Source organism: Mustela nivalis (genome assembly GCF_964662115.1).
Source record: "Mustela nivalis genome assembly, chromosome: 14".
Taxonomy (NCBI): Eukaryota; Metazoa; Chordata; class Mammalia; order Carnivora; family Mustelidae; genus Mustela; species Mustela nivalis.
The window spans coordinates 81,340,980-81,366,081 of NC_139033.1; the positions used below are offsets into that span (position 1 = coordinate 81,340,980).

At 38.9% G+C, this 25,102-nt stretch overlaps 2 protein-coding genes across 3 annotated transcripts in view; one reads left to right on the forward strand and one right to left on the reverse strand.

Moving 5' to 3' along the window:
* Window positions 1-25,102, forward strand: part of CLTCL1 (clathrin heavy chain like 1) — a 97,178-nt gene that overhangs the window by 13,536 nt on the left and 58,540 nt on the right. For both annotated transcript variants that reach the window (XM_082697423.1, XM_082697422.1), the window contains exons 3-4: window positions 7,760-8,028; window positions 24,531-24,692. In XM_082697423.1, coding sequence (XP_082553549.1) covers window positions 7,760-8,028; window positions 24,531-24,692 — 431 coding nt within the window. The remainder of the gene's footprint in view (window positions 1-7,759; window positions 8,029-24,530; window positions 24,693-25,102) is intronic.
* LOC309847391 (heterogeneous nuclear ribonucleoprotein A1) lies at window positions 5,901-7,140 on the reverse strand. The gene has a single exon (XM_082697570.1). The coding sequence runs from the start codon at window positions 7,083-7,085 to the stop codon at window positions 6,123-6,125; it is 963 nt and encodes a 320-aa protein (XP_082553696.1). The 5' UTR covers window positions 7,086-7,140; the 3' UTR covers window positions 5,901-6,122.

Sequence of the window (25,102 nt, forward strand, 5' to 3'; positions counted from 1 at the left end):
GAAGGAGACTCTCTGCTGAGAGCCTGATGTGGGGCTTGGTCCCAGGACCTCGGGATCATGACCCAAGCCAAAAGCAGATGCTTAATGACTGAGCCAGCCAGGCGCCCCAGTTTTTATATTTTTAAAGAGTGGTAAAAACAGTTACAAGTCAAAGATCCTATATATCCCTAAATAGAAAAAGTTGACTGACTACTTGCATTACTGGTCCAAGTATATTTTTTACTTTTATTATGAATCGTAGCACTTTGAGTAGTCATATGTGTTTCTTTTGCAAACTCTACCTTTCCCCCTTAATTTTTAGTGGTAGATTGCATAAAGGCTTATAATAATAGTGCCAGCCTAGCAATTAGGGAGGGGAGAGGTGGTGAGATGGAGCCCCCTTGTGGTAGCACATTCTTTACCCTGGCAACTGGAATCTGACCGCAGATTGATTCCCAAAGGAGATTTGGTAGGGTTTTCTTGTTTTGTTTTATTCTTTGTGATGCTAAATATTTGGCACATCATGTAAAACAAGTTCTTTTTAACCAGTCTAAGGAGAGCTTGACAAGTTTTCGAACTAGAGGAAATTTCCTCTGTGATCCCAGGCTATTTGAAACTAAAAGGTACTCCCATCCTACAGTTGAACTTCTAGTCTAGTTTTTTTCTTTCTTAACCATTTTATTCAGGTATAATGCCATAAAATGCCATTTAAATGCCATAAAATTCACTTACTCTAAGCGTAGAGTTCAATGTTTTTAGTAAATTTATTGAGCTATGGAACCACCACCATGTTCTGGTTTTAGAACATTTCTACTACCCTCAAAAGTTCCTTTATTCCTCTTTGCAGTCATTTTCCACTTCCTCCCTCAGCCCTAGGCAGCTATTGATCTGTTTTCTGGCTTTATAGATTTGCCATTTCTGGACACTTCAAATAAATCTTACAACATACAGTCTTTTATACCTGGCTTCCTTCAGTTAGCATAGTATGTTTGAGGTTCATCCACACTGTAGCTTAAATCAGTAGTTAGTTCTTTTTTTATGTGTGAGTAAGATTCCTGTACTCCACTATTCCATGGATATATCACATTTTGTTTCTCTGTTTACCAATTTACCAGGTACCATTTGGATTGGTACCAGTTTTTGGCCATTAAGGATATTGCTGCTATGCATACTTGCCTTCAAGTCTTTGTGTGGATGTATATTTCCATTTTTCTTGGGTAAATGCCTCGGAGTGGAATTGTTGGATCATATGATAATTTTTTTTTTTTTAGCTTTTTAAAGATACCACCAAACTATTTTCCAGAATGACTACCATTTTACATTCTTGCCAACAAGGTATGAGCATTCTAGTTTTGTTGTTGTTTTTTTTTTTAAGATTATTTATTTATTTGACAGGGAGACATCACAAGTAGGCAGAGAGGCAGGCAGAGAGAGAGAGAGAGGAGGAAGCAGGCTCCCCGCCGAGCAGAGAGCCCGATGCGGGACTCGATCCCAGGACCCTGAGATCATGACCCCAGCCCAAGGCAGCAGTTAACCCACTGAGCCACCCAGGCGCCCGCATTCTAGTTTTTTTAAACATATATGCAAACTTGATACTGATATTGTCTTTTTTTATTATAGCAGTTCCATTTGTATATCTTTTTTACTTTACTTTTTTAGCCACTCATGTATCTTTTTTTTTTTTTTAAGATTTTATTTATTTAGGGGCGCCTGGGTGGCCCAGTAGGTTGAGCCTCTGCCTTTGGCTCAGGTCATGATCCCAGGGGCCTGGGATCGAGTCCCGCATGGGGCTCCCTGCTGAGCAGAGAGCCTGCTTCTCCTCATCTCTCTCTCTGTCTGTCTCTCTGCCTATTTGTGATCTCTCTCTCTGTCAAATAAATAAAATCTTTAAATTAAAAAAAAGATTTTATTTATTTATTTGACAGACAGAGATCACAAGTAGGCAGAGACAGGCAGAGAGAGAGGAGGAAGCAGGCTCCCCGCGGAGCAGAGAGCCCAATGCGGGGCTCGATCCCATGACCCTGAGACCATGACCTGAGCCGACGGCAAAGGCTTTAACCCACTGAGCCACCCAGGCGCCCCAGCCACTCATGTATCTTGTTAGAGAAATGTCTGTTTAAATCTTTTGTCCATTTCTTAGCTGGCTTATTTGTCTTATTGAATGTTGAGGGTTCTTTATATATTCTGGATATAAATTACCAACTATGTGATCTACATATTTTCTCCCAATTTTTGTCTTATTTTTTTATTTTCCTAGTGTATCTTTTAAGGAAAAAAGTTTAAATTTGATAAACTGCAGTTTACCAGGTTTTTTCTTTAATGGATCTTGATTTTGGAGTCCTACTTGTGAGTGTTTAGCCTAACCCAAGATCATGATTTTCTATTTTTTCTTCTAGTGGTTTTTTAGTTTTAATTCTTGCATTTAGGTCCATAGTCTGTTTTGAGTTAATTTTTGTGTATGGTGTGTGGTAAGCTGCTGCTGCTACTGCTGCTTCTTCCTCTTCTTCCTCATCTCCTTCCTCTTTGACTTCTTCTTCTTCCTTGTCACCTCTGTCGCTGCCTCCTTCCTTTTCCCCTCCCTTCTTTTTTGGTGGAATAAGGGCATTCAGTTGTCCCACCCAGAACCATTTGTTGAAAACACTGTTCTTCCCAAATGAATTATCTAGGCATCTTTGATAGAAGTCAATTGACCATGAATAGAAAGATCTATTTCTGGGCTCTCATTTCTATTTCATTGATCCATATGCCCAGCCTTGTGCCATTACTTGATGACCGTGGCTTTATGGTAAGTTTGAAACCAGATAGTATTGATAATTCAACTTCGTATTTTTCAAAATAGTTTTTTTTAAATTTTGTTTATTTATTTATTTTAAAAGATTTTATTTATTCATTTGACAGAGAGAGATCACAAGTAGGCAGAGAGGCAGGCAGAGAGAGAGGGGGAAGAAAGCTCCCTGCTGAGCAGAGAGCCCGATGAGGGCCTCGATCCCAGGACCCTGAGACCATGACCTGAGCTGAAGGCAGAGTTTTTAACCCACTGAGCCACCCAGGCGCCCTTTTATTTATTTATTTTTAAGATTTTATTTATTTGTCAGAGAGAGTACAAGCAGGGGAAGCAGTAGGCAGAGGGAGAAGCAGGCTCCTCACTGAGTAAGGAGACCAGTGCAGGACTCAGTCCCAGGGTGCTGGGATCATGACCTGACCTAAAGGCAGGCACTTAACTGAGCCTCCCAAGCATCCCATTTTCTTGATTGTTGTGAAAAGCCAACTTTTTGTTTTATTGATTTTCTTTTATTATTTATCTGTTTTCTTTCCTTGATTTTTGTTCTACTCTTAATTTTTATTTTTTGTTGCATTGGGTTTAGTTTGTTCTTTTTGTAGTTTATTGATTTGAGATACTCTTTTCTGATCTTGACGTTTAAGATTATGTATTTTTCTTTACGTACTGCCTTAGCTGCAACCCCAAAATTTATATGTTGTGCTTTTTATTTCATTCATTTCAACATATTTTCTAATTTTCTTTGTAATTTATTCTTTGACCCATGAGTTATTTAGAGGTGTGTTGTTGTGTTGTTGATGGGGCGCCTAGGTGGCTCAGTGGGTTAAAGCCTCTGCTTTGGGCTCAGGTCATGATCTCAGGGTCTTGGGATCAAGCCCTGCATTGGGCTGTCTGCTCAACGGGAAGCCTGATTTCCCCTCTCTCTCTGCCTGCCTCTCTGCCTGCTTGTGATCTCTCTCTCTCTCTCTGTCAAATAAATAAATAAAATCTTAAAAAAAAAAAAAAGAGTTGTGGGATGCCTGGGTGGCTCGGTGGGTTAAAGCCTCTACCTTTGGCTCAGGTCATGATCTCAGGGTCCTGGGATCGAGCCCCACATCGGACTCTATGCTCAGCAGGGAGCCTGCTTCCTCCTCTCTCTCTGCCTGCCTCTCTGCCTACTTGTGATCTCTGTCTGTCAAATAAGTAAATAAAATGTTTTTTAAAAAAAAGAGTTGTGGCTAAATATAATGAAATTTATTATCTTAACTATTTTTTAGTGTATAGTTCAGTGGTATTAAATACATTCATATTGTTGTACACCCATTAAGATCAGAACTATTTTCCTTTTGCAAAACTGGAACACTGTACTCATTAAACAGTAACTGCTCATTCCTTCCTCTTCCAGTCCCTAGAACCACCATTCTACTTTCTGTCTCTATGATTTTGGCTAGTCTACCTACCTAATATATGTAGAATCATGCAGTATTTGGTTTTTTATGATTGGATTATTTCACTTAGCATGATGTATTTCTTTGTTGCTTGCAATCTTCTTTGATTCAAAGTTTATTTTGTCTGACATTAACCATCCCTGCTCTCTTTTGATTACAATTTACGGAGAATTATCTTTTTTCATCCTTTCATTTTGACCTCTTTGTGTCTTTGGATCTAAAGTGAGTCTTTGTAGACAGCATATAGTTGGATCATGTTTTTATACCTGTTCTGCCTGTCTGTGTCTTTTGATCCATTTACAGTTAATGTCTTAATGATGAGGAAGGACTTCTATCATTTCACTATTTGTTTTTCATATAGTTTATGCTTTTTTGTCCTTCATTTTCTGTATTACTATCTTTGCTTATGTTTAGTTGATTTTTTTTTTCAGTGAAAACATTTAAATTTCTTCTTGTTTCTTTTGTGTACATTCTATAGCTGTTTTTTGTTTGTTTGTTTGTTTGCTGTGGGGACTGTGTTTAACATCCTGAAGTTGTAACAGTTTAATTTGAAATTTTGCCAGTTTAACATCAATAATATACAAAAAGTCTGTACTTCTACATCTCCATTCCCACCTCTTTTATTGTTACTGTCACAGAATTACATCTTTATACATAATTTGTCCAAAAGCATACATTAATTTTTTCTAATGCATTCATTTCTTGAGTTATATAGAAAACCAAAAGTGTAGTTACAAACCAGTTATAATACTAGATTTTAGCCTACTCAGTGATTTTTGTAATGTTTTAGTCTATTAAATCATGTTGAAAACAAAAAGTAGAGTTATAAGCCAAAGTTACAAAAGTACAAGTTTTTATAATCACCCACATATTTACCTTTATTGGGATCTTTATTTCTTCATATGGCTTTAAATTACTATATAATGTTTTTTCATTTCAATCTGCAGGACTTCCTTTAGTGCTGTGGTTACAAACTCCCTTAGCTTCTCTTTATCTTAGAATGTCTTGATTTCTCCCTCGTATTTGAAAGACAGATTTGCTGGATATAGGATTCTTGGTTGGCAGGGACTTTGTTTTCCTTTTAGTGATATTACAGTTCTTTTAAAAATTTTATTTCCAAATTGTTTGCTGCTGGCATCTGGGAATTCAATTGGTATTTTTGTATATTGACCTCATACCCTGCAGTATTGTTAATAGTCGCCTATTCGTTCTGATAATGGCTTTGTAGATTTGTAAATTCCTTAGGATTTTCTTTGTAAAAGTTGTTTGTGAATAAAGGCGGTTTTATTTCCTCCTTCATCTTTATGCCTTTCACTTTTCTCGTGTTATTACAGTAGCTAGGATATCCAATACAGTGCCAGGTAGAAGTGGTCAGAGAAGTAATCCTTGTGTTGGTCCTGATTTGGGAGGAAGCAGTATTTCATGTTAGCTCTGAGTTTTGCATAGATACAAAGATCAGAACTTAGCTTTTTATCAGAGGTGGAAACAACAGGAGTCTCTTGCCAGAGGATGGATGCTAAAGTCTTTTTCTAGAACCTAGCTGCCCCATTGGATGCTAGCCATGTGAAGCTATTTCAATTTAAATTTTTTTTTTTTAAAAGACACATTTATTCAGCGTCATGATCAGACTATTACATTTAGCAATCAACAGCATGGGTGCAAAAAAAAAAAAAATCTACATTAAAACCCTTTGTTGGAATGCTTTATACTTTCCACAGAACAGAAACTAAAATAACCTGTTATACAATTAGTCACAAATACAGTCCTCGAGTTTTTTTGCCCATACACATGAGTATTGTCTAAAACATGTCTTCTTTGTAGCAGCTAGGCCCTGCCACCACTGTGCTTGGCTGAGTTCACAAATCTGTTGTAACCTGTAGCTTCCCTGTCACTTCTCTGGCTCTCCTCTCCTGCTAAGCTTTGTTTCCTGGCAGTAATTAAAACCTTCTGCCACTGCCATAGCTGCTGCTGCTGCTGGAACCACCATAGCCACCTTGGTTTCGTGGTTTGGCGAAGTATTGGCCTCCACCACCATAAGGGCCAGAGCTTCTGCCTCCAAAATTGCCTCCTTTCATGGGTCCAAAATTTGAGGATTGATTGTTGTAATTGCCAAAATCATTATAGCTTCCACCACCTCCAAAGTTGCTTCCATCATTACCAAATCCGTTATAGCCATCCCCACTGCCACCATATCCACCACCACCTCGACTGCCACCAAAGCCACCTCGACCACTGAAGTTTCCTCCGCGACCAAAGTTGTCATTCCCACCAAAACCACCTCCACGACCACCACCAAAGTTTCCAGAACCACTTCGACCTCTTTGGCTGGATGAAGCACTAGCCATCTCTTGCTTAGAGAGCGCTTTCCTTACTTCACAGTTGTGGCCATTCACAGTATGGTATTTTTGAATGACAATCTTGTCTACAGAATCATGGTCATCAAATGTTACAAAAGCAAAACCCCTCTTTTTGCCACTGCCTCGGTCAGTCATGATCTCAATCACTTCGATTTTCCCATACTGTTCGAAATAATCTCTTAGATGATGTTCTTCAGTGTCTTCTTTAATGCCACCAACAAAAATCTTTTTCACAGTTAAGTGGGCACCAGGTCTTTGAGAATCTTCTCTTGAGACAGCCCTCTTTGGTTCCACAACTCTTCCATCCACCTTGTGTGGCCTTGCATTCATGGCTGCATCCACCTCCTCCACAGTGGCATAGGTGACAAACCCAAAGCCTCTGGAGCGCTTGGTGTTCGGATCTCTCATTACCACACAGTCCGTAAGTGTTCCCCATTGCTCAAAATGGCTCCTCAGACTCTCATCGGTTGTTTCAAAGCTCAGACCTCCGATGAAGAGCTTCCGCAGCTGTTCAGGCTCTTTGGGAGACTCTGACTTAGACATGACGGTGGTGGGAGGGGAGACTTTAACGATGCTTACTCGGCGGCGTCCACAGGCAGAAAGCTATTTCAATTTAAATTAATTAAACTTAAATTAAAGTAAAAGTTCAGTTTCCTTAAATGTGTCTTAGCAGACACATTTCAAGTACCTAATAGTCATGTGTAGCTAGGGTCTTCCATACTAGAAGTGCAAGTGCAAAACATTTCCAACGTTGTAGAAAATTCTGTTTGACATCACTAGTCTAAAATTTAAGACAAAATGACCCTGTTTTCTGGAGAAGTTGTTTAATTTGAAGGGATGATGGTATTCTTTCCTGGAAGTTGGAGGCACCAGACAAAGAAAGAATGTCTTGTTTTTGCTAACTTACCCAGGAAAGTATTTTAAAACTAGAAGATACCAATTTAAAATTGATTCTTTTGATAGTTGCTTCAAAAGAACTAATTTCTGATTGTTATTCATACACTTTTACATTCTTCTGAGGAAGAATGCTTTTCTCAATATTAAGACATCAAAGTGTGGTTAATTGCACTCAGGCAGCTCTGTTCCCTTCTTAATCAAATTACCTATAAGTAGTACAACTTAAAGTAATATTAAAAGGATTCAGATTACGAGTGTAATAATTTGTCTTTTAGATTTTTAATTTATCTTTCTCTAATCTTCATCACATCAAATACTAGCTGGGAAGACACTTCAAATCTTTAATATTGAGATGAAGAGTAAAATGAAGTCTCATACAATGGCAGAAGAGGTGATATTCTGGAAATGGGTCTCTGTAAACACTGTTGCCCTGGTGACTGAGACCACAGTCTACCACTGGAGCATGGAAGGTGACTCTCAACCCATGAAGATGTTTGATAGACATGCCAGTCTGGCAGGGTGCCAGATGATCCACTACCGGACTGATGAGTACCAGAAGTGGCTGCTCCTCATTGGCATCTCAGCTCAGGTAAGGTTTTGGCTGCCTTCAAGAAGGTCTGATGCAATGTAGAGGTGTAATACTGAAGTTGGTACAGTTGTGAGGCAGAAGAAATAGGCCCAGACCTAAAAGAAATAGAGGTAACAAGAAATCCAAACGTTGGATAACATAAGAATTTTAGATTAACTTTGGCCCATTGACTACACTGCATTTCATCAGATTACTGATATTCATCCTGAAAACTGTTTCTGGCACAGTTTTGAGAAGTGAATTGCTGAGGAATTTTGTAGAGTGACTTGGAACCTATAGGTTTATGGGAGGTAGTTTTAGGGCTCTATTTTAAGGGCTTTAATGGAACATTACTAATTCATACACTTTTTTAAAGATTTATTGAAGAGAAAGCAAGTGAGCACAGGAGGGAGAGGCAGCGGGAGGAGAGGGAGAGAAAGTCTTAAGCAGACTCCTCGCTGAGAACAGAGCCTGATGTGGGGCTTGATCTCACAACCTTGAGATCATGACCTGAGCCAAAACCAAGAGTTAGACACTTAATACTGACTGTACCACCCAGGGGTTCCTACTAATTCATAAACTTTTATGATGAAAGGGGTAACTTTCTGCTGTGCTTCCTTTTTTCGTTCTTGGTGGCTAATCTAGTCACCAGATACTTGACTACAGGATGTATGACTTTGGATCTTTATTAGCTAATGCTGGCCATTAAATAACCTTCCGTAGCCTAGTGGGAAAAGTATAAATGTGGGATTCTAGCACCTAGAAAATTGTCAGACATTTGAAGAGAGTGCTGTGTGAGAATACCTTAAGTCAGAGAGGCCCCATGACAGAGGGGGCCTCTAAGCTGTGTTTTGCCACCTTTAAGAGTGCACTTGGAAAGGAAACTGTGTGAATGGCTCTTTCTGGGAGTCTGGGATCATCACTTTGGCTAATACTTATCAGATGCTTAAGAGGCAGCTAGAGGGGCAAGGGTAAGAGATGGGTAGAGACAAGACTGAGGTGCATGCTGCTGGCAGTTGGAATTCTGCAGCAGATTTTAAAGTGAGAGTGATACGATTTATTTTCCTTCTCCGCAGCATAATGGGGTCAGAATAATGCTATCAGTGATGTTGAAGAGGGCCCACCATGAAGACTGGAGGCTGGGAAGCTAGTTGACAGGCAGATACAGGAAGAAAGTCTTATAGTGTATTCTGAAGTAAAGATAGATATGAGAAAGGTGAAGAGTGAGCGAAGATGGAACAGATACTTCTGTCCACTTTGGGAGTCTCCTCTACTCTGTAACTCCCAGGAGAACTGAGCCATGAGTGATTTAGATGGAAGCACTGGCATTGGAGATGAACAGGAGAGGCAAGGCTTGAGATTTTATATCTCAACACTCAATGTGGGGCTCAAACTCATGACCTTAAGATCAAGAGTCATGCTCGGGGTGCTTGGGTGGCTCAGTTGTTTGGTGTCTGCCTTCAGCTCAGATCATGATGCCAGGGTCCTGGGACTGAGTCCCACATCGGGCTCCCTGCTTGGCAGGAAACCTGCTTATCCCTCTCCCACTCCCCCTGCTTGTGTTCCCTCTCTCTTGTTGTGTCTTCCTCTGTCAAATAAATAAATAAAATCTTAAAAAAAAAAAGGGTCATATACTATACCGACTCAGCCAGCCAAGTGCCACAAGGCAAGGCTTGAGTTTAGAGGTGAAGTGGCTAGAACTTGGTGATGCATGGGATGCGTCTCAAGGAGAGGAGAGTTTGAAGATGGCCTAACATTTGTCTCAGAATTCTGAGGCATAGATGAGGTCAGAGTTGAAGTACCTCTGCTCTAACCCTTCATCTTTGTATTACACTGATGAGTTGGTCTCCTCAGGTGACCTGGTAGTTATATGGTGTAACTTAAGGGAACTTACTTAATCACAGAACCTTTTAGTGATAGGCCCATGGCTTCCTTTCAGCCCCAGTTACTTCTTATTGTCAGGTTAAGCTGGAATGAGAATATATTTGTAGGAAACCACATATTGTATCTGGAATAATGGGCATTCCCATTGCTCCTGCACATGATAATAACATTATAATGATTCACCCATGATATCTTGTTTGAGTCTGATTGCCCAGGCTTCCATAAAAGGAATAATTTTACACCTAGGACATTTTCTGTGATGTAGCATTTGTTATCTGGAATAATTTCCTCTTGCGGAGTTACTAACCCTAGATAGATGCTGTGTATGGAGTGTTTCTCATGTGGAAACTCGACCTTTGGTTTCCTATTGAAAGGAATTAGATGTTGCTGGCTCTTATGATAGGCAGAGATTGCACACAGTTCTGGTGTTGCTAATGAAAATGACGTCAGTGAAGTGTTTGTGATGTGAGGGGTGAGGAGTGTACCTTACGTGGAGCCTGCAGATGCTGGGATGAATGAATCACGAGAGAGTCACAAACAGGTAAAATCTATATGACATATGCTGTCTTGGTGAATTTTCAAGGTGGTATGGACACAAAAAGAAAAAATTGATTCACTCTACCTTTGTGAAGCCAGGAGGGGAGCTGGAAGATCCCTCTTTCCTAGCCCTTCATGCTATTCAAGAATCAATGAGAAAGCTGTGCTTTTTGAGCCTTTATGTTGCTTTCAGAAAGAAGGCCCTCGATATATAGGACCCTCAACCAAGGAACAAAATTAGCCACAGTTTAGCGTTTATCACTCTTCCCAAATACTTGCCCAAAATACTTTTTGATTTTGAATTTCCTCTTTATTTCATGAAGCTCAGTTTTTGTACTGAATCTGGTCTGGAAATAAATTTGTTCCCCCAGTAATGATGAGGTCTGAGGGGTTGGAATGAAGCTTTAAGCTGATACTTACAAAACTAGATCATAGTTAATTCATTCCACTTTTTAACTGCCTCTAATACTTTCTCAAAAGCCCTTTGCTCCAGTTTGACCCTAGTACTTCAAGTATTTTATTATTCTTAGCCAGAGGTCAGCATATTTTTTCTATAAGGGCTTAGATAATAAATGTTTTTTGCTTTGTGGGCCCAAAATATTTGGTCTCTGTCACAACTACTCAGCTGTGAAGTTTTAATACAGGCAGACTTAGACAGTATGTAAATGAATAGCCATGGCTTCATGCCAGTACAACTTTATTTACTGAAACAGTTGGAACAAACCATATTGAAATTAAAAGGATTAGTAGAGACTACAAAAATATTGTATATCAGTAAATTAAATAACTTAGATGAAAGGACTAGTTCCCGGGAAGACATAGATTACTGAAAATGACTCAAGAAGAAGTAGAAATTCTGAATAGGCCTATACAATAAATTAAGACACTCAATTAGTAATGGAAAAACTACCCACAAAGAAAAACTCTGACCCAGATGGTTTCAGTGGTTAATTCTACCAAATATTCAAAGAAAAATTAGTACTAATCCTTCACAAACTTTTCCAAAACATAGAAGAGGAGGGAGTACCTCTCAGTTCATTCTTGAAGCCCATTAGTACCCAGATACCAAAAACAAAGACATCACAAGAAAATTGTAGGCCACTCTCTCCTCTGATTGTAAATGCAGAAATCTTCAACAATATACTAGTGAACTGTATCCAGCAACATATAAAAAGAATTGTATATCATGACCAAGTGGGACTTATCTGGGAGTACCAGGTAGGTTTAATATCCAGAAATCAATTCAAATAATGAACAATATTAATAGAATAAAAGACAAAAACCTTTTGGTCATCTCAGCAGATGCAGAAAAAGCACATGATAAAACCCAACACATTTCATGATAAAAATGCTCAACAAACTAGGAATAGAAAGGAACTTCCTTAACCTGATAAAAGGCTTCAGAGAAAAACAACTAGCATTGTACTTAATAGTGAAAGACTGAAATTTTTCCCAAGATCAGAACAAGACAGAGGTACCTACTTTTGCCACTTCTGTTCAACATCAGACTAAAGTTCTAGTTAGAGCAATCAGAAAAGAATACAAGACATCCTGGTTTGAAAGGAAGAATTATAGCTATCTCTGTTTGCAGATGACATGATTTTATATATTGACAATATTAAGGTATCTAATAAAAAATTCTAGAACTAACAAGTACTAGGTTGTAGAGTACAGAATCAGTATACAGAAATCAGTTGTGTTCCTATACACTTGCAATGAACAATTCAGAAAGGAAATTTCATTCACAGTAGCATCAAAAAGAATAAGATACTTAGGGATAAATTTAATGAAAGAAGTATTTAACTTATATCCTGAAAACTATGAAACACTGATGAAAGTAATTAAAGAAGATCTAAATAGATGGGAAAACATCTCATGCTCATGGATCATAATAGTTAATATTTTTAAGATGTTAGTACTCCCCAGCCTGATCTGCAAATTCACTGGAATCCCTATCAGAAAATCAGCTAAGTTCTTAGAAATTGATAAGCTAATCCTAAAATCATGTGGAATTGCAGGAAACTCAAAATAGCCAAAACAGTCTTGATGAAAACAACAAAATAAGAGTACTCATACTTCCCAATTTCAAAGCTTACTACAAACCTACAATGATCAAGACAGTTGGGGTGCCTGGGTGGCTTAGTGGGTTGGGCCTCTGCCTTTGGCGTGGGTCGTGGTCTCAGGGTTCTGGGATTGAGCCCCCATATTGGGTTCTCTGCTCAGTGGGAGCCTGCTTCCCCCTCTCCCTCTGCCTGTCTCTCTGCCTACTTGTGATCTCTTTCTCTCTGTCAAATAAATAAGTAAAATCTCAAAAAAATTCAAGACAGTATGGTACTAAAATAGAAATAGACACATAGATCAATAAGGTAGAATTGAGAGTCCATAAATAATACTCTTATGTTTATAGTCTGTTGGGTTTTTTAATAAGGATGCCAAGACAGTTCAACCGAGGAAAGAATAGTTTGTTCAACAAATGGTTTGGGATTACTGGCTATCCATACATTCATACAAAAGCATGAAGCTAAACCCCTACCTCTCATCATACTAAAAATTAACTCAAAATGGATCTGACCCAAATGTAAAAGCTGAAGCTGTAAAGCTCTTAGAAGATAACATAGGAGCAAATCTTAGTGACCTTGAGTTAAGCAGAACCTTTGTAAATGCAGCATCTAAAGCATGAGCAACAAAAGAAAAACATATAAAAGGAAAATTAAAATCTTTTGTGCTACAAATGATACCATCAAGAAAGTGAAAAAATAACCTGCCATTTGGAGAAAATATTTCAAGATCATATATCTGATAAGGGACTTGTATCCAGAATATTTAAAGAATCTTACAACTCAGTAATTAAAAAGGCAAAATAAAATATACAAATTTTTTTATAAAATATGATTTGAGGAGTGCCTGGGTGGCTCAGTGGGTTCAGCCTCTGCCTTTGGCTCAGGTCATGATCTCAGTGTCTTGGGATTGAGCCCCTCTCATCATGTTACCTCCTCTGCTCAGCAGGGAGCCTGCTTCTCCCTCTCTCTCTGTCTGCCTCTCTGGCTACTTGTGATCTCTCTCTGTAAAATAAATAAATAAAATCTTTTAAAAATATATAAATTAAAATCTTTTGTGCTATAAATGATACCATCAAGAAAGTGAAAAAATAACCTGCCATTTGGAGAAACTATTTCAAGATTGTATATCTGATAAGGGACTTGTATCCAGAATATTTAAAGAATCTTACAACTCAGTAATAAAAAAGGCAAAATAAAATATACACCTTTTTTTTTAATAAAATATGATTTGAGGGGTGCTTGGGTAGCTCAGTGGGTTAAAGCCTCTGCCTTTGGCTCAGGAATCGAGTCCTACATCAGGCTCTCTGCTCAGCAGGGAGCCTGCTTCCCTTCCTCTCTCTACTTGCCTCTCTGACTACTTGTGATGTGTCTGTCAAATAAATAAATAAAATCTTAAAAAAAAAAGATTTGAACAGATATTTCTCCAAAAAGTTATCTACATGCCCAATAACACATGAAAAGATGTTCAACATCATTAGTCCGTGTGGAAATATAAATTGAAAACATAGTGTGAGGGGCCGCTGACTGGCTCAGTCAGTAGAGCATGCCACTCTTGATCTCAGATCATGAGTTCAAATCCTACTGTGGGTGAAGAGCTTACTTAACAAAACAGAAACCTTCCCACAAAATGTGGTGTCACTTCACTGAACCTACTAGGATGGCTATAATCAAAAAGATCAGTAACAAATGTTGCCAAGGGTGTAGAGAAATTGGAACCCTCATACATTGCTGGTAGGAATGTAAAACACATAGCTATGAGGGAAAATAGTTTAGCAGTTCCTCCAAAAGTTGAATGTAGAGTTACCATGTGATGTAGAAATTCTACTTATATACCCCAGAGAAATGTAAAATATGTAAAACATAAAATATTACATACAGGACATCAGCAGGAATGGTGAAGTGAGGACCTTTGAAAATCTCCATAAAAGTAGTGCCGGCAAAAATTCTCAAAATCAGCTTTCTCAGGGACATCCAGGTGGCCCAGCCAATTAAGCATCTGCCTTCGGCTCTGGTCATGATCCCAGGATCCTGGGATTGAGCCCCACATTGGGCTCCCTGCTCAGTGGAGAGCCTGCTTCTCCTTTTCCCTGTCTACTACTCTGCCTATTTGTGCGCTTGCTCGCTCTCTCTCTGTCAAATAAGTAAATAAAATATATATTTTTTTAGAAAAAACAGTTTTTTTCAGATGTCTGGAAATTAATAGGTTTACAAAAATCCGAAGAACTTTTATTTAAGAAAATTTGCTACATCTCAGAATAAAAAGCTTGGCGACATTTTAACCTGTGCTGTTCCCATCCCTCTTTGTATAGTTTTCTGATGGCCTTGATAACCAAAGTTCCACCAGCTGGTAAAATACAGCAACCTTACAGCCTCTGAAGGAGGCTAGGAATGTTTAGAGCTCCCCCCAAAACACCTTTCCTAGAGAAATGTCATTATTTCACCTACCTATTAGTTCTTTGGAAATCTCCATTCACAAGCCTTACCTTTTATTTGACTTGACTCACTCTTGCTTGGTGCAGATGGCCTTATCTCTTGGGACACTTGTGATATACCATCAGCAGCAGTTGTTTAACATCACAGCTGCCTGTGGGGATCTTAGTAGTTGAGAAAAATAAAAAGCCGGCTTTAAAAAAAATTTTTTTTTAAAAAGATTTTATTTATTTATTTGACAGAGATCACAAGTAGGCAGAGAGGCAGGCAGAGGTGGGGAGGAAGCAGGCTCCCTGCTGAGCAGAGAGCCCAATGCGATGCGGGGCTCCATCTCAGGACCCTGGGATCATGACCTGAGCTGAAGGCAGAGACTTTAACCCACTGAGCCACCCAGGCACCCCTGGCTTTAAAAATTTTTAAGTGAATGAGATGTTCTCAGGGGCTTTCAAAAGTTTCAGCATATTCTTGGGAAACTAGACAACTATGTACATGCACAGAGCTCTACACCTGCCCAAGAAAGAATTGACAGGGCCTTAAGCCCTGACTGATCTTAAGGCTCTGTACAAGCAGGATATGAAGGCCGAAGGCCAATGCAGTATTGTAAGCTGTCTTCCAGAGTATTGAAGGCATGTCTCAACATACATATACTCTCTCAGCAAAGGCATTTAAGGACTCTCTTTCAAATTATTAACTGACCACTAAGCTCAGAATAGACCTCAGTGAACACATACGACAAAGAATACAGACTTTACAGAATTAGTTCAGGAAATTTGTTAAACAGCTACAATAAATCCAGGAAGTTGTGGTGGGGGGAGGATCTGATTTCCAGAGTTGTCCCTTTATGTTATTTAAAGTTTCCAGCTTTCCACAATAGCAGCAAAAATGAAATATGCAAAAAAACCAAAGTATAGCCTATACTCAAAGGGGAAAAAAGTAGTCAGTAGAGACTGTTCTGAGGAAGCCCAGACATTGGAGTGGCTTTCAAAAAGACTGTAAGTCAGCTATTTTAAATATTTTCAAAGAACTGAAGGAAAGCATGCCCAAAAAACTAAAGAAAGTATAAGAACACTGTCTTTCCATATAAACCGTAACAATAAAGAACTAGGAGGTATTTAAAACAACAGCAACCACTTGTGGGATGCCTGGCTGGCTCAGTTGATTGTGCCTTGGCCTCAGGATTGAGCCCAGGCCCCATGTTGGGCACAGAGCCTACTTCAAACAAAAAACAAAAAACAAAAAAAAAACCCTCATAGATTTGTAGAATACCATTCAAGTGGGCCAGTACACATACTGAAAGTCACACAAGAAGGAGAGAAAGAAAGGGGAAGAAAGAATATTTGAAGAAATAATGGCCCTGAACATAGCAAATTTGATGAAAACCATTAATCTGCATAACCAGAACCTCAAAGAGATCCACACCCAGATGTATCATAATTAAACTATCAAAAGACAATCTTGACAACAGTAAGAAAGAAGCAAACTAATCTTGTACAGTGGACTCTCAATAAGATTAACAACTGATTTCTTATGAGAAACCATCCAGGCCAGAAGGCAGTGGTATGATATAATCAAAGTGCTTTAAAAAAATTAAAAGATCAGGGTGCCTGGGTGGCTCATTGGGTTAAAGCCTCTGCTTTCGGCTCAGGTCATGATCCCAGGGTCCTGGGATCAAGCCCCGCATCAGGCTCTCTGCTCAGCAGGGAGCCTGCTTCCTCCTCTCTCTCTGCCTGCCTCTCTGCCTACTTGTGATCTCTGTCTGTCAAATAAATTAAAAAAAAAAATTAAAAGATTGTCAATAAGAATTCTATTTCCCGCAAAATTCTTCCAACTAATGAAGGGGAGATTAAGACATTACCAGGTAACAAAAGCTGAGAGGATTTGTCTCTAATAGATCTGCCCTATAAGAAATACTGAAGAAAGGATGAATACCCAACATTTGCTTCAACATGGATGGGACTGGAGGAGATTATGCTAAGTGAAATAAGTTAAACAGAGGAAGACGATTATCATGTGGTCTCACATATTTGTGGAACACAAGGAATAGCATGGAGAACATTAGGAGAAGGAAGGGAAAATGAAGGGAGGAAAGTCAGAGGGGAAACAAACCATGAGTGACTGTGGACTCCAGGAATCAAACTGAGGGTTTTAGAGGGGAGGGAGTTGATGGGGGGTGGTGAGCCTGGTGATGGGTATTAAGGAGGGCACATACTGCATGGAGACCTGGGTGTTACATGCAAACCAATGAGTCATGGAACACTACGTCAAAAACTAATGATGCACTGTATGGAGACTAGCATAATAAAATTAATTAATTAATTTAGAAAAAAAAGATATACTCAAGAGAATCTTTCAGGTGGAAATGAAGGGACCCAAGTCAGTAACCCAAACCCACATGAAGAAATAAAGAACACTGGTATGAGCAACTGTATAGGTAAATATAAAAGACTATATAAAGGTAGTTTTGTTTATGACTCTTTTCTTGTGAATTAAAAGATGACTACTGAAGCAATAATTATAAATCTGTGTTAATAGGTATATAAAATAGATAAATATGCACTTTTATGACAATAGAACAAAGGCAAGGAAGGAATGGAGCTATAAAGGAACAAAGTTTTTGTATAGTATAGAAATTATATTGATACAAATCCAAATTAGATTTGGACATTATTATATATAATATATAATAATATATAATATATTATATATAAATATATATAAAATACATATTATATATTTATATATATAATATAATATATATTATATATAATAATGAGGACATTAATTGTAATTCTGAGGCAACCACAAAGAAAATGACTTTTTAAAAAAAATCACAAAAGGAATAACAAGATAATCGAAGTGACACACTAGAAAATATCTAACATAAAACAAGGTGGTAATAAAATAATAGAGGAGCAAAGAAGACATGAGACATATAGGGGAAAAAATTGTTAACTGACAGAAGTAAATCTTACCCTATCGTAGTTGCATCAAGTGGATTGAACACTTAAAAGGCAGAGATTGGCAGAATATTAAAAAAAAAAAAACCCATAATCCAACTATATATGCTGTCTACTGGAGAGACACTTTAAATTCAAAGATACAGTGGGTTGAAAAAAGGATGGGAAAGATATACCAGGCAAATTGTATCCAAAAGAGAGCTGGGTTGGCTATCTTAATATCAGATAAAATGGACTTTAAGATAAAAATTGTTACTGGGGTGGCTAGGTGGCTCCGTTATGTGTCTGCCTTCTTCAGTTCAGGTCATGGTCTCAGGATCCTGGGATTGAGCCTTGCATCAGGCTCTCTGCTCAGCAGTGAGTCTGCTTCTCCCTCTCCCTCTATGATTCCTCTGTCTCTTATTCTCTCTCAAATAAATAAAATCTTTAAAAAATATATTAAAAATGTTACTGAAAAATAAAATGTTCATAGCAGTATTATGTATATTTTTTAAAGTTTTATTTATTTTTATTTTTTAGAGAACGAGTGGGAAGGAGCAAAGGGAGAGAGAGAATCTTAAGTAGGCTCCATGCCCAGTGCAGAGCCCAGTGCTGGTCTAGATCTAGCAAGCTTGAGATCATGACCTGAGCCAAAATCAAGAGTTGGATGCTTAACTGAGCCATCTAATAACCCCTTAAGTGGCTTAACCCACTGAGCTACCCAGGCACCCCCGGTACAGCTGATCCTTGAACAACGTGGGTTTGAACTGCATGGGTTTACTTAGACACAAATTTTTTTCAGTAAATACAGTATAGTACTGTAAATCTATTTTCTCAGCATTTCCTTTTCTATAGCTTTATTGTTAAGAATGCAGTATATAATACATATAAGATACAAAATATATGTTATTTGACTATATGTTATTGGTAAGGTTTCTGGTCAAGGGTAAGCTATTAGTAATTAAGTTTTTGGAGAATCAGAAGTTATACATGGATTTGCCCATGTCAGGGGTCCATGACCCTAAATTTCGCATTGCTCAAGAGTCACCTGTACTGATATATGCTATATACCATGGCCATTCTTAATCTTGGATATATTAAGTAAGTGAAACATGTTAGCACAAAAACCCACATATTGTATGATTCCATTTTTATGAGGCATTCGGAATAGTTTTCCACAGAGATAGAAAACGGATAAGTAGTTGCTTTGACTGGGTGTGGAACGTCGGAAGTGGGAATGGGGATTGGCTGCTAAAGAGGTTTCTCTTAAGGGAGGAAAGTGTTTTAAAAAGTACATTGTGGGGCGCCTGGGTGGCTCAGTGGGTTAAGCCACTGCCTTCGGCTCAGGTCATGATCTCAGGGTCCTGGGATCGAGTCCCGCATCGGGCTCTCTGCTCAGCAGGGAACCTGCTTCCTCCTCTCTCTCTGCCTTCCTCTCTGCCTACTTGTGATCTCTCTCTGTCGAATAAATAAATAAAATCTTAAAAAAAAAAAAGTACATTGTGGTGATGGTTGTACAATCCTATGAATAAACTAAAAAACATTGGATTGTATATTTCAAATGAATTATATGGTAAATGAATTATATATCAATAAAGTTGTTAAAAAATACCTTTAAGAATCATGCTCATTTATAAGGAAATCATCATGTTTGAAAAAATAATTTAAAAGAAAAGATTATAAATCACAGTGTTACTTATTTGTGGTTTAGACAAAAAGAAAAACCAACAAAATAAATCCAAGCTAAAAGCTTTTTACTCACTATACTTTTGACACTAAAGCTGTTGGCTTTTCTTTCTTTTTTTTTTTTTTTAAAGATTTTATTTATTTATTTGACAGAGAGAGTTCACAGTAGACAGATAGGCAGGCAGAGAGAGAGAGAGAGAGAGAGAGAGAGGGAAGCAGGCTCCCTGCTGAGCAGAGATCCCGATGCGGGACTTGATCCCAGGATCCCGAGACATGACCTGAGCCGAAGGCAGTGGCTTAACCCACTGAGCCACCCAGGCGCCCTAGCTGTTGGCTTTTCTATACCAAACAATTCTCTGATTCTCTGTGGACACTAACTGGATGTCCAAGAATTAGTGTAGACCTCACAAGTTAAGGGTTCAATCCCACGAGACTGCCCCCATGCCTTCATGATAATGACCTGAGGCCAGTCTCAAGTCCCAGGCTCCTAGCAGCTCTGACCAACAAGCTATAAATTAAGGGTTCCCATGACCTCCTTCTCTGGTTTGATAATTTGCTAGAATGGCTCCTATAACTCAGGAAGGCACTTTACTTACTGTTACTGGTTCATTAAAAAGGATACAACTTAGGAACAACCAAATGGAAGAGATGCATAAGGCAAGGCATGGAGGAAGGGGGTATGCATGGAGCTTCCATGCCCTGTACAGGCCTTCCACCCTCCCAGCACCTTGGCGCTAGGAGCTCTCTGAATTCTGTAATTCAGGGGTTTCTATATATATTTTTTCTTTTTTTTCCTATATATATTTTCATTGGTCATTGGTGATTAACTCTGCCTCCAGTCCCCGTTCCCTTCCCTAGAGGTCAGGATGTGGTGGGACTTAAAGTTCCAAACCAGAAGCTGTCTCAGGCCCCCCCCCCATAAGTTTTTGTGTCATGAAGATGCACCTCTCACTCATATCACTTAGGAAATTGCAAGGGTTTTAGGAGTTCTGTGCCAGGAACAAGGAACAAAGACTGGATATGCATTTCTTATTTTTATCATACTATCACACAAGTATTTAGCAACAACAAAAACCCATGGGCATAAGGATAGACATGTAAACCAATGGAATAGAACTGAAAGTTCAGGAATAAAGCATACATCTGTGGCCAATTGATTTTTTTTTAAATTTCATTTATTTAGAGAGAGAGAGACAGCATGAGGGAGAGGGACAGAGAGAGAGAACCTAAAGCAGACTCCACACCAATATGGGGCTCAGTTCCAGGACCCTGAGATCACGACCTGAGCTAAAACTGAGAGTCAAACACTTAACCAGCTGCACCATGCAGCTGATCTTGGCCAGTTGATTTTTGACAATGGTGGTAAGACCAATCAATGGGAAAAGACTATTCTCTTCAACAGGTAGTGCTGGCACACCACGGTATTCAAATGCAGAATAATGGAGTGGATTCCTACCTTGTACCATCTATAAAAATTAACTCAGGGCTCTTGGGTAGCTCAGTTGGTTGAGCGTCCAACTCTTGATTTCGGCTTAGGTCATTATCTCAGAGTTGTGAGCTTGAGCTGGGCCTGGATCCTGCTTAAGATTCTCTCTTTCTCTCCCCCTCTGCCCCTCCTCCAGTTGACACTCACTCTCTCTTTCTCAAAATAAATAAATCTTTAAAAATTAATTCAAAATGGATCAAATACCTAAATATAAGAGGCAAAACTGATGACATGAAGAATATTCATGACTTTGTATTCGGCTATGGAGTTTTAGACATAAAACCCAAAGCATGAGCAACAAAAGAAAAAATAGGTAAATTGGACTTCATCAAAATTAAAAACATTTGTGAATCAAAAGACATGGTCAAGAAAGTGAAAAGACAGCCTAAAGAATGGAAGTGTTTGTACATCATTTATCTGAGAAGAGTCTAGTATCTAGAATATTTAGAGAACACTTATAACTCAACAACAAAAAGATGTCTCAGTTAGAAAATGGGCCAAAAAACTTGAACAGACATTTGTCCAGAGATATACAAATAGTCAACAAGCACATTAAAAGGTGTTCAAAATCCTTAGTAACTGGGGAATTGCAAATCAAAACTACAATGAGGTACCACCCATTAGGATGGTTGTAATTTTTTTAAAAATTTTAAAAAGATTTTATTTATTTATTTGACAGAGATCACAAGTAGGCAGAGAGAGGAAGGGAAGCAGGCTCCCTGCTGAGCAGAGAGCCGGATGCAGGGCTTGATCCTAGGACCCTGGGATCATGACCTGAGCCGAAGGTAGAGGCTTTAACCCACTGAATCACCCAGGCACCCCTAATTTTTTAATTGAGCTGTAAATCAAGCTCAATTTTAAATTAAGCTATAATTTTTTGGCAAGGATGCAGAGTTACTGGAATCCTTGTATGTCAGTAGTGGGAATGTTAAATGGTTCAGCTCCAGTGGAAAACAGATTGATGATTCCTCAAAAAATTTAACATAAAGTTCCTATTTGACCTAGCAATTCCACTCCTAGGTAGCTATCCAAGAAAAATGAGGAAAACACTCCCATACAAAAACTTGTGCACAAATATTCATAGCAGCATTATTTATAATAGCTAAAAGATGAAGACAACCCAAATATTTACCACTGGATGAATGGATAAACAAAATGTGATTTATATGTAAAATGAAGTATCACTTAGCCCTAAAAAGGAATAAAGTACTGATACAGGCTACAACATAGATAAACCTAGAAAAACTCACTGAGTGAAACAAGTCAGACACAATAGGGCACGTATTTTGATTCCATTTATATGAAATCTTTAGGTAAATCTGTAGAGACAAAAATTGGTGGTTTTCAGGGGCTGGGGAGCAGGGAGATGGGGACTTTTAATAGGCACAGGGATTTTTTTAGATGATGAAAATGTTTTGGAACTACACAGAGGTGATAGAGACACAACATTGTGAATGTTCTAAATGCCACCGAATTGAATCCTTTAAAATGGGTAGTTATAGGTTATTTAGTGAATGTCATCTCAACAAAAAGGAGGCAGGAGGAGAATGTGGAGGGTAGATTTTGGCCTCAGGCTGCAGTTTGCAACCTCCTGTCTAAGCATTTGCAAACGTTTCCCCTTTGTTAGAAACAGCTTTTGCTTTTCATCTTGTGACCTCTTACTCCAGCTTACTTGTCACCAAGGAAGCCTTTCCTGACCCACCAGACTGAGTGAGCGGAGTTATAGCATCTCACTCTATCCTGGGCCATAGCAGTTAGCATCCCGTGTTGCTGTTGCTTGCTTCCATGCCAGAAACCCTTATCATGTGTTCTTAAGGGAAGGGTCTGTGTTACATTCACTTTCCTTATCCTTAGCTCCTTGCATGGTGCCTGGCGCAAAAGGAAGCATTTCTGCTTTGAGTCTTTGTCAGCTGCAGTCCTCAATATGCACTTTCCCGAAGCACACGCAACACCCCTGCAAGGTGGTCTTTACTAGCCAGGAGGCTTAAGGCTCACAAGCAGGTCACCAGCTCAGGGCCACACGTGTAGCCTCTGGGTGGGTCCATGAAGACAGCCAGTGCAGGAGTCCAGGTCTCAGTCTTGATCTCTGGTGTTCTCTCTGCTCCACCTCTTCTTGGCTTTAGACTTTTCTAGCATTGGGCCTCAAAAATACTGTCTCCATATTGTCTCCAATTTTCCCATCCTCACCTGGGAGGGTGAGTCTTGTCCTGTCCTTACTGTTACTTAAGAATTCTTTTGCTCATTCTTCTGCTAGAGCACCCACACTAGTTTACCAGTTGCTCCCCTGTTCTTCCCTCCTTCCAGCCCTTGGCAACCATTCGTCTGCTCTGTCTCTCTGGATTTCCCTATTTTGGATGTTTCAAAATAGTGAAATGGCTTCTTTCACTTTGCCTGTTTTCAAGGTTCATCATGTTGTAGCATGAATTGGTACTTTGCATAGTACTTCAGCATAAGTGTCTTCAGTAGAAAAGTACAAAGGAAAGGTTCTTTTTTTTTTTTTTTTAAGATTTTATTTATTTATTTGACAGACAGTACAAGTAGGCAGAGGGGAGTCAGAGAGAGGAGGAAGCAGGCTCCCTGCTGAGCAGAGAGCCCAATGTGGGGCTCGATCCCAGGACCTTGGGATCATGACCTGAGCTGAAAGCAGAGGCTTTAACCCACTGAGCCACCCAGGCGCCCCAAGGAAAGGTTCTTTAAAAAGAAAAATGTTGAAGCCTTTTTTTGCCTTTTTATGGAGTGAGGGTAGGTGGCAGATACACTGGGGATCTGAATTTACGCACAGATTGCAGAGGGGCTCATTCGACTGTGATAGCTATTCGAATGTTGGATTCTAGGGGCTTGAGCTGTGATGCTGTCATGTCTCATTTACTTACATCTCCTTACTTTGCTTCTTGAGCATTTAACGTTGGATATAAATATATAGAAATTCTTTTCTAGAAAATAGAAGTTCTAAGTTTTATAAAAGATATTAGCCTAATTAATTTTTTAAAAAGATATTAGCCTTATTGGAGTTTACTAAATATAGTTTTTGCTATTTATAAATTTCAGAAAACCCAATTTTCAGAATTATCCCATAATCTCCTCCTCCTGATTAAACTACTCTTCAAACATTTTAGTTTTTCTTCCCAAGACTTACTTTATATGAGTATTTATGAGTATGCATAGAATGTACGTATATATAGATTTACATGTACAAACATTGAATGTACACTTACACACATCCACAAACATGTATAAATGCGTACCTACGTGTATACACACATTTTACGTTTAACAAATTGGGACCACTATCTTACTGTTTTGTAGTCTTATTTTCTCCCTGGTGTTTGTGACCATTTTTCCACATCAAATGTAGAGTTGTATCATGTCTTTAATATCTAATAGGCTTGATTTTTATTAGAGAAACTATTATCAACATATGAGACTTTCATTTTAGGAACATTTGTTTTAACAATTTATATCCTCTCTTTTCTTTCCCTTTCATTGCAAAATGTCTTGTCTTAGCAAAACCGTGTCGTTGGGGCAATGCAGCTCTACTCTGTGGATAGGAAGGTTTCACAACCCATAGAAGGCCATGTTGCTGCTTTTGCAGAGTTCAAGAGTGAGGGGAATGCCAAGCCTGCCACCCTTTTCTGCTTTGCTGTACGTAGTCCCGCAGGGGGCAAGGTAAGCTCTCCACTTTGTCTTCACCCTCAGAAAAGTGTCCTGAGTGAGTGTTGGGAGTCTCTGTCCAAGTGTAAACGTTTAGCCAACGTGCCAAAACCAGTTTATAGTTGGGAGTGGGGAACAGCCTGCAGGTGCTTCATGGATATGAAAGTTCTTAGAGTATTTAGAGCAACTCCCTGTTGTACGCATTGATGGTTTCACAGCCAGTCTTTGTAAAGTCAGTAATGTGACGTCAGCTCTACCAATTAATCGGTCCCTTTGCCCTAAAAAAAAGTCCTCTTTGACAAAGTCTCTTGAGCATGGGCTATGCACATGTGGTTTCTGTTCTCACACAGCAGGCTCATGGAGGCAACAGCTGTGAAAGAACCAATGCACAGTATCCTAACGTAAAGCGTGGATCCTGTGTGCTT

Bases quoted from the DNA above. Each gene is read 5' to 3' on its own strand.
- LOC309847391 (XM_082697570.1), bottom strand. From the start codon at position 7,085: ATGTCTAAGTCAGAGTCTCCCAAAGAGCCTGAACAGCTGCGGAAGCTC.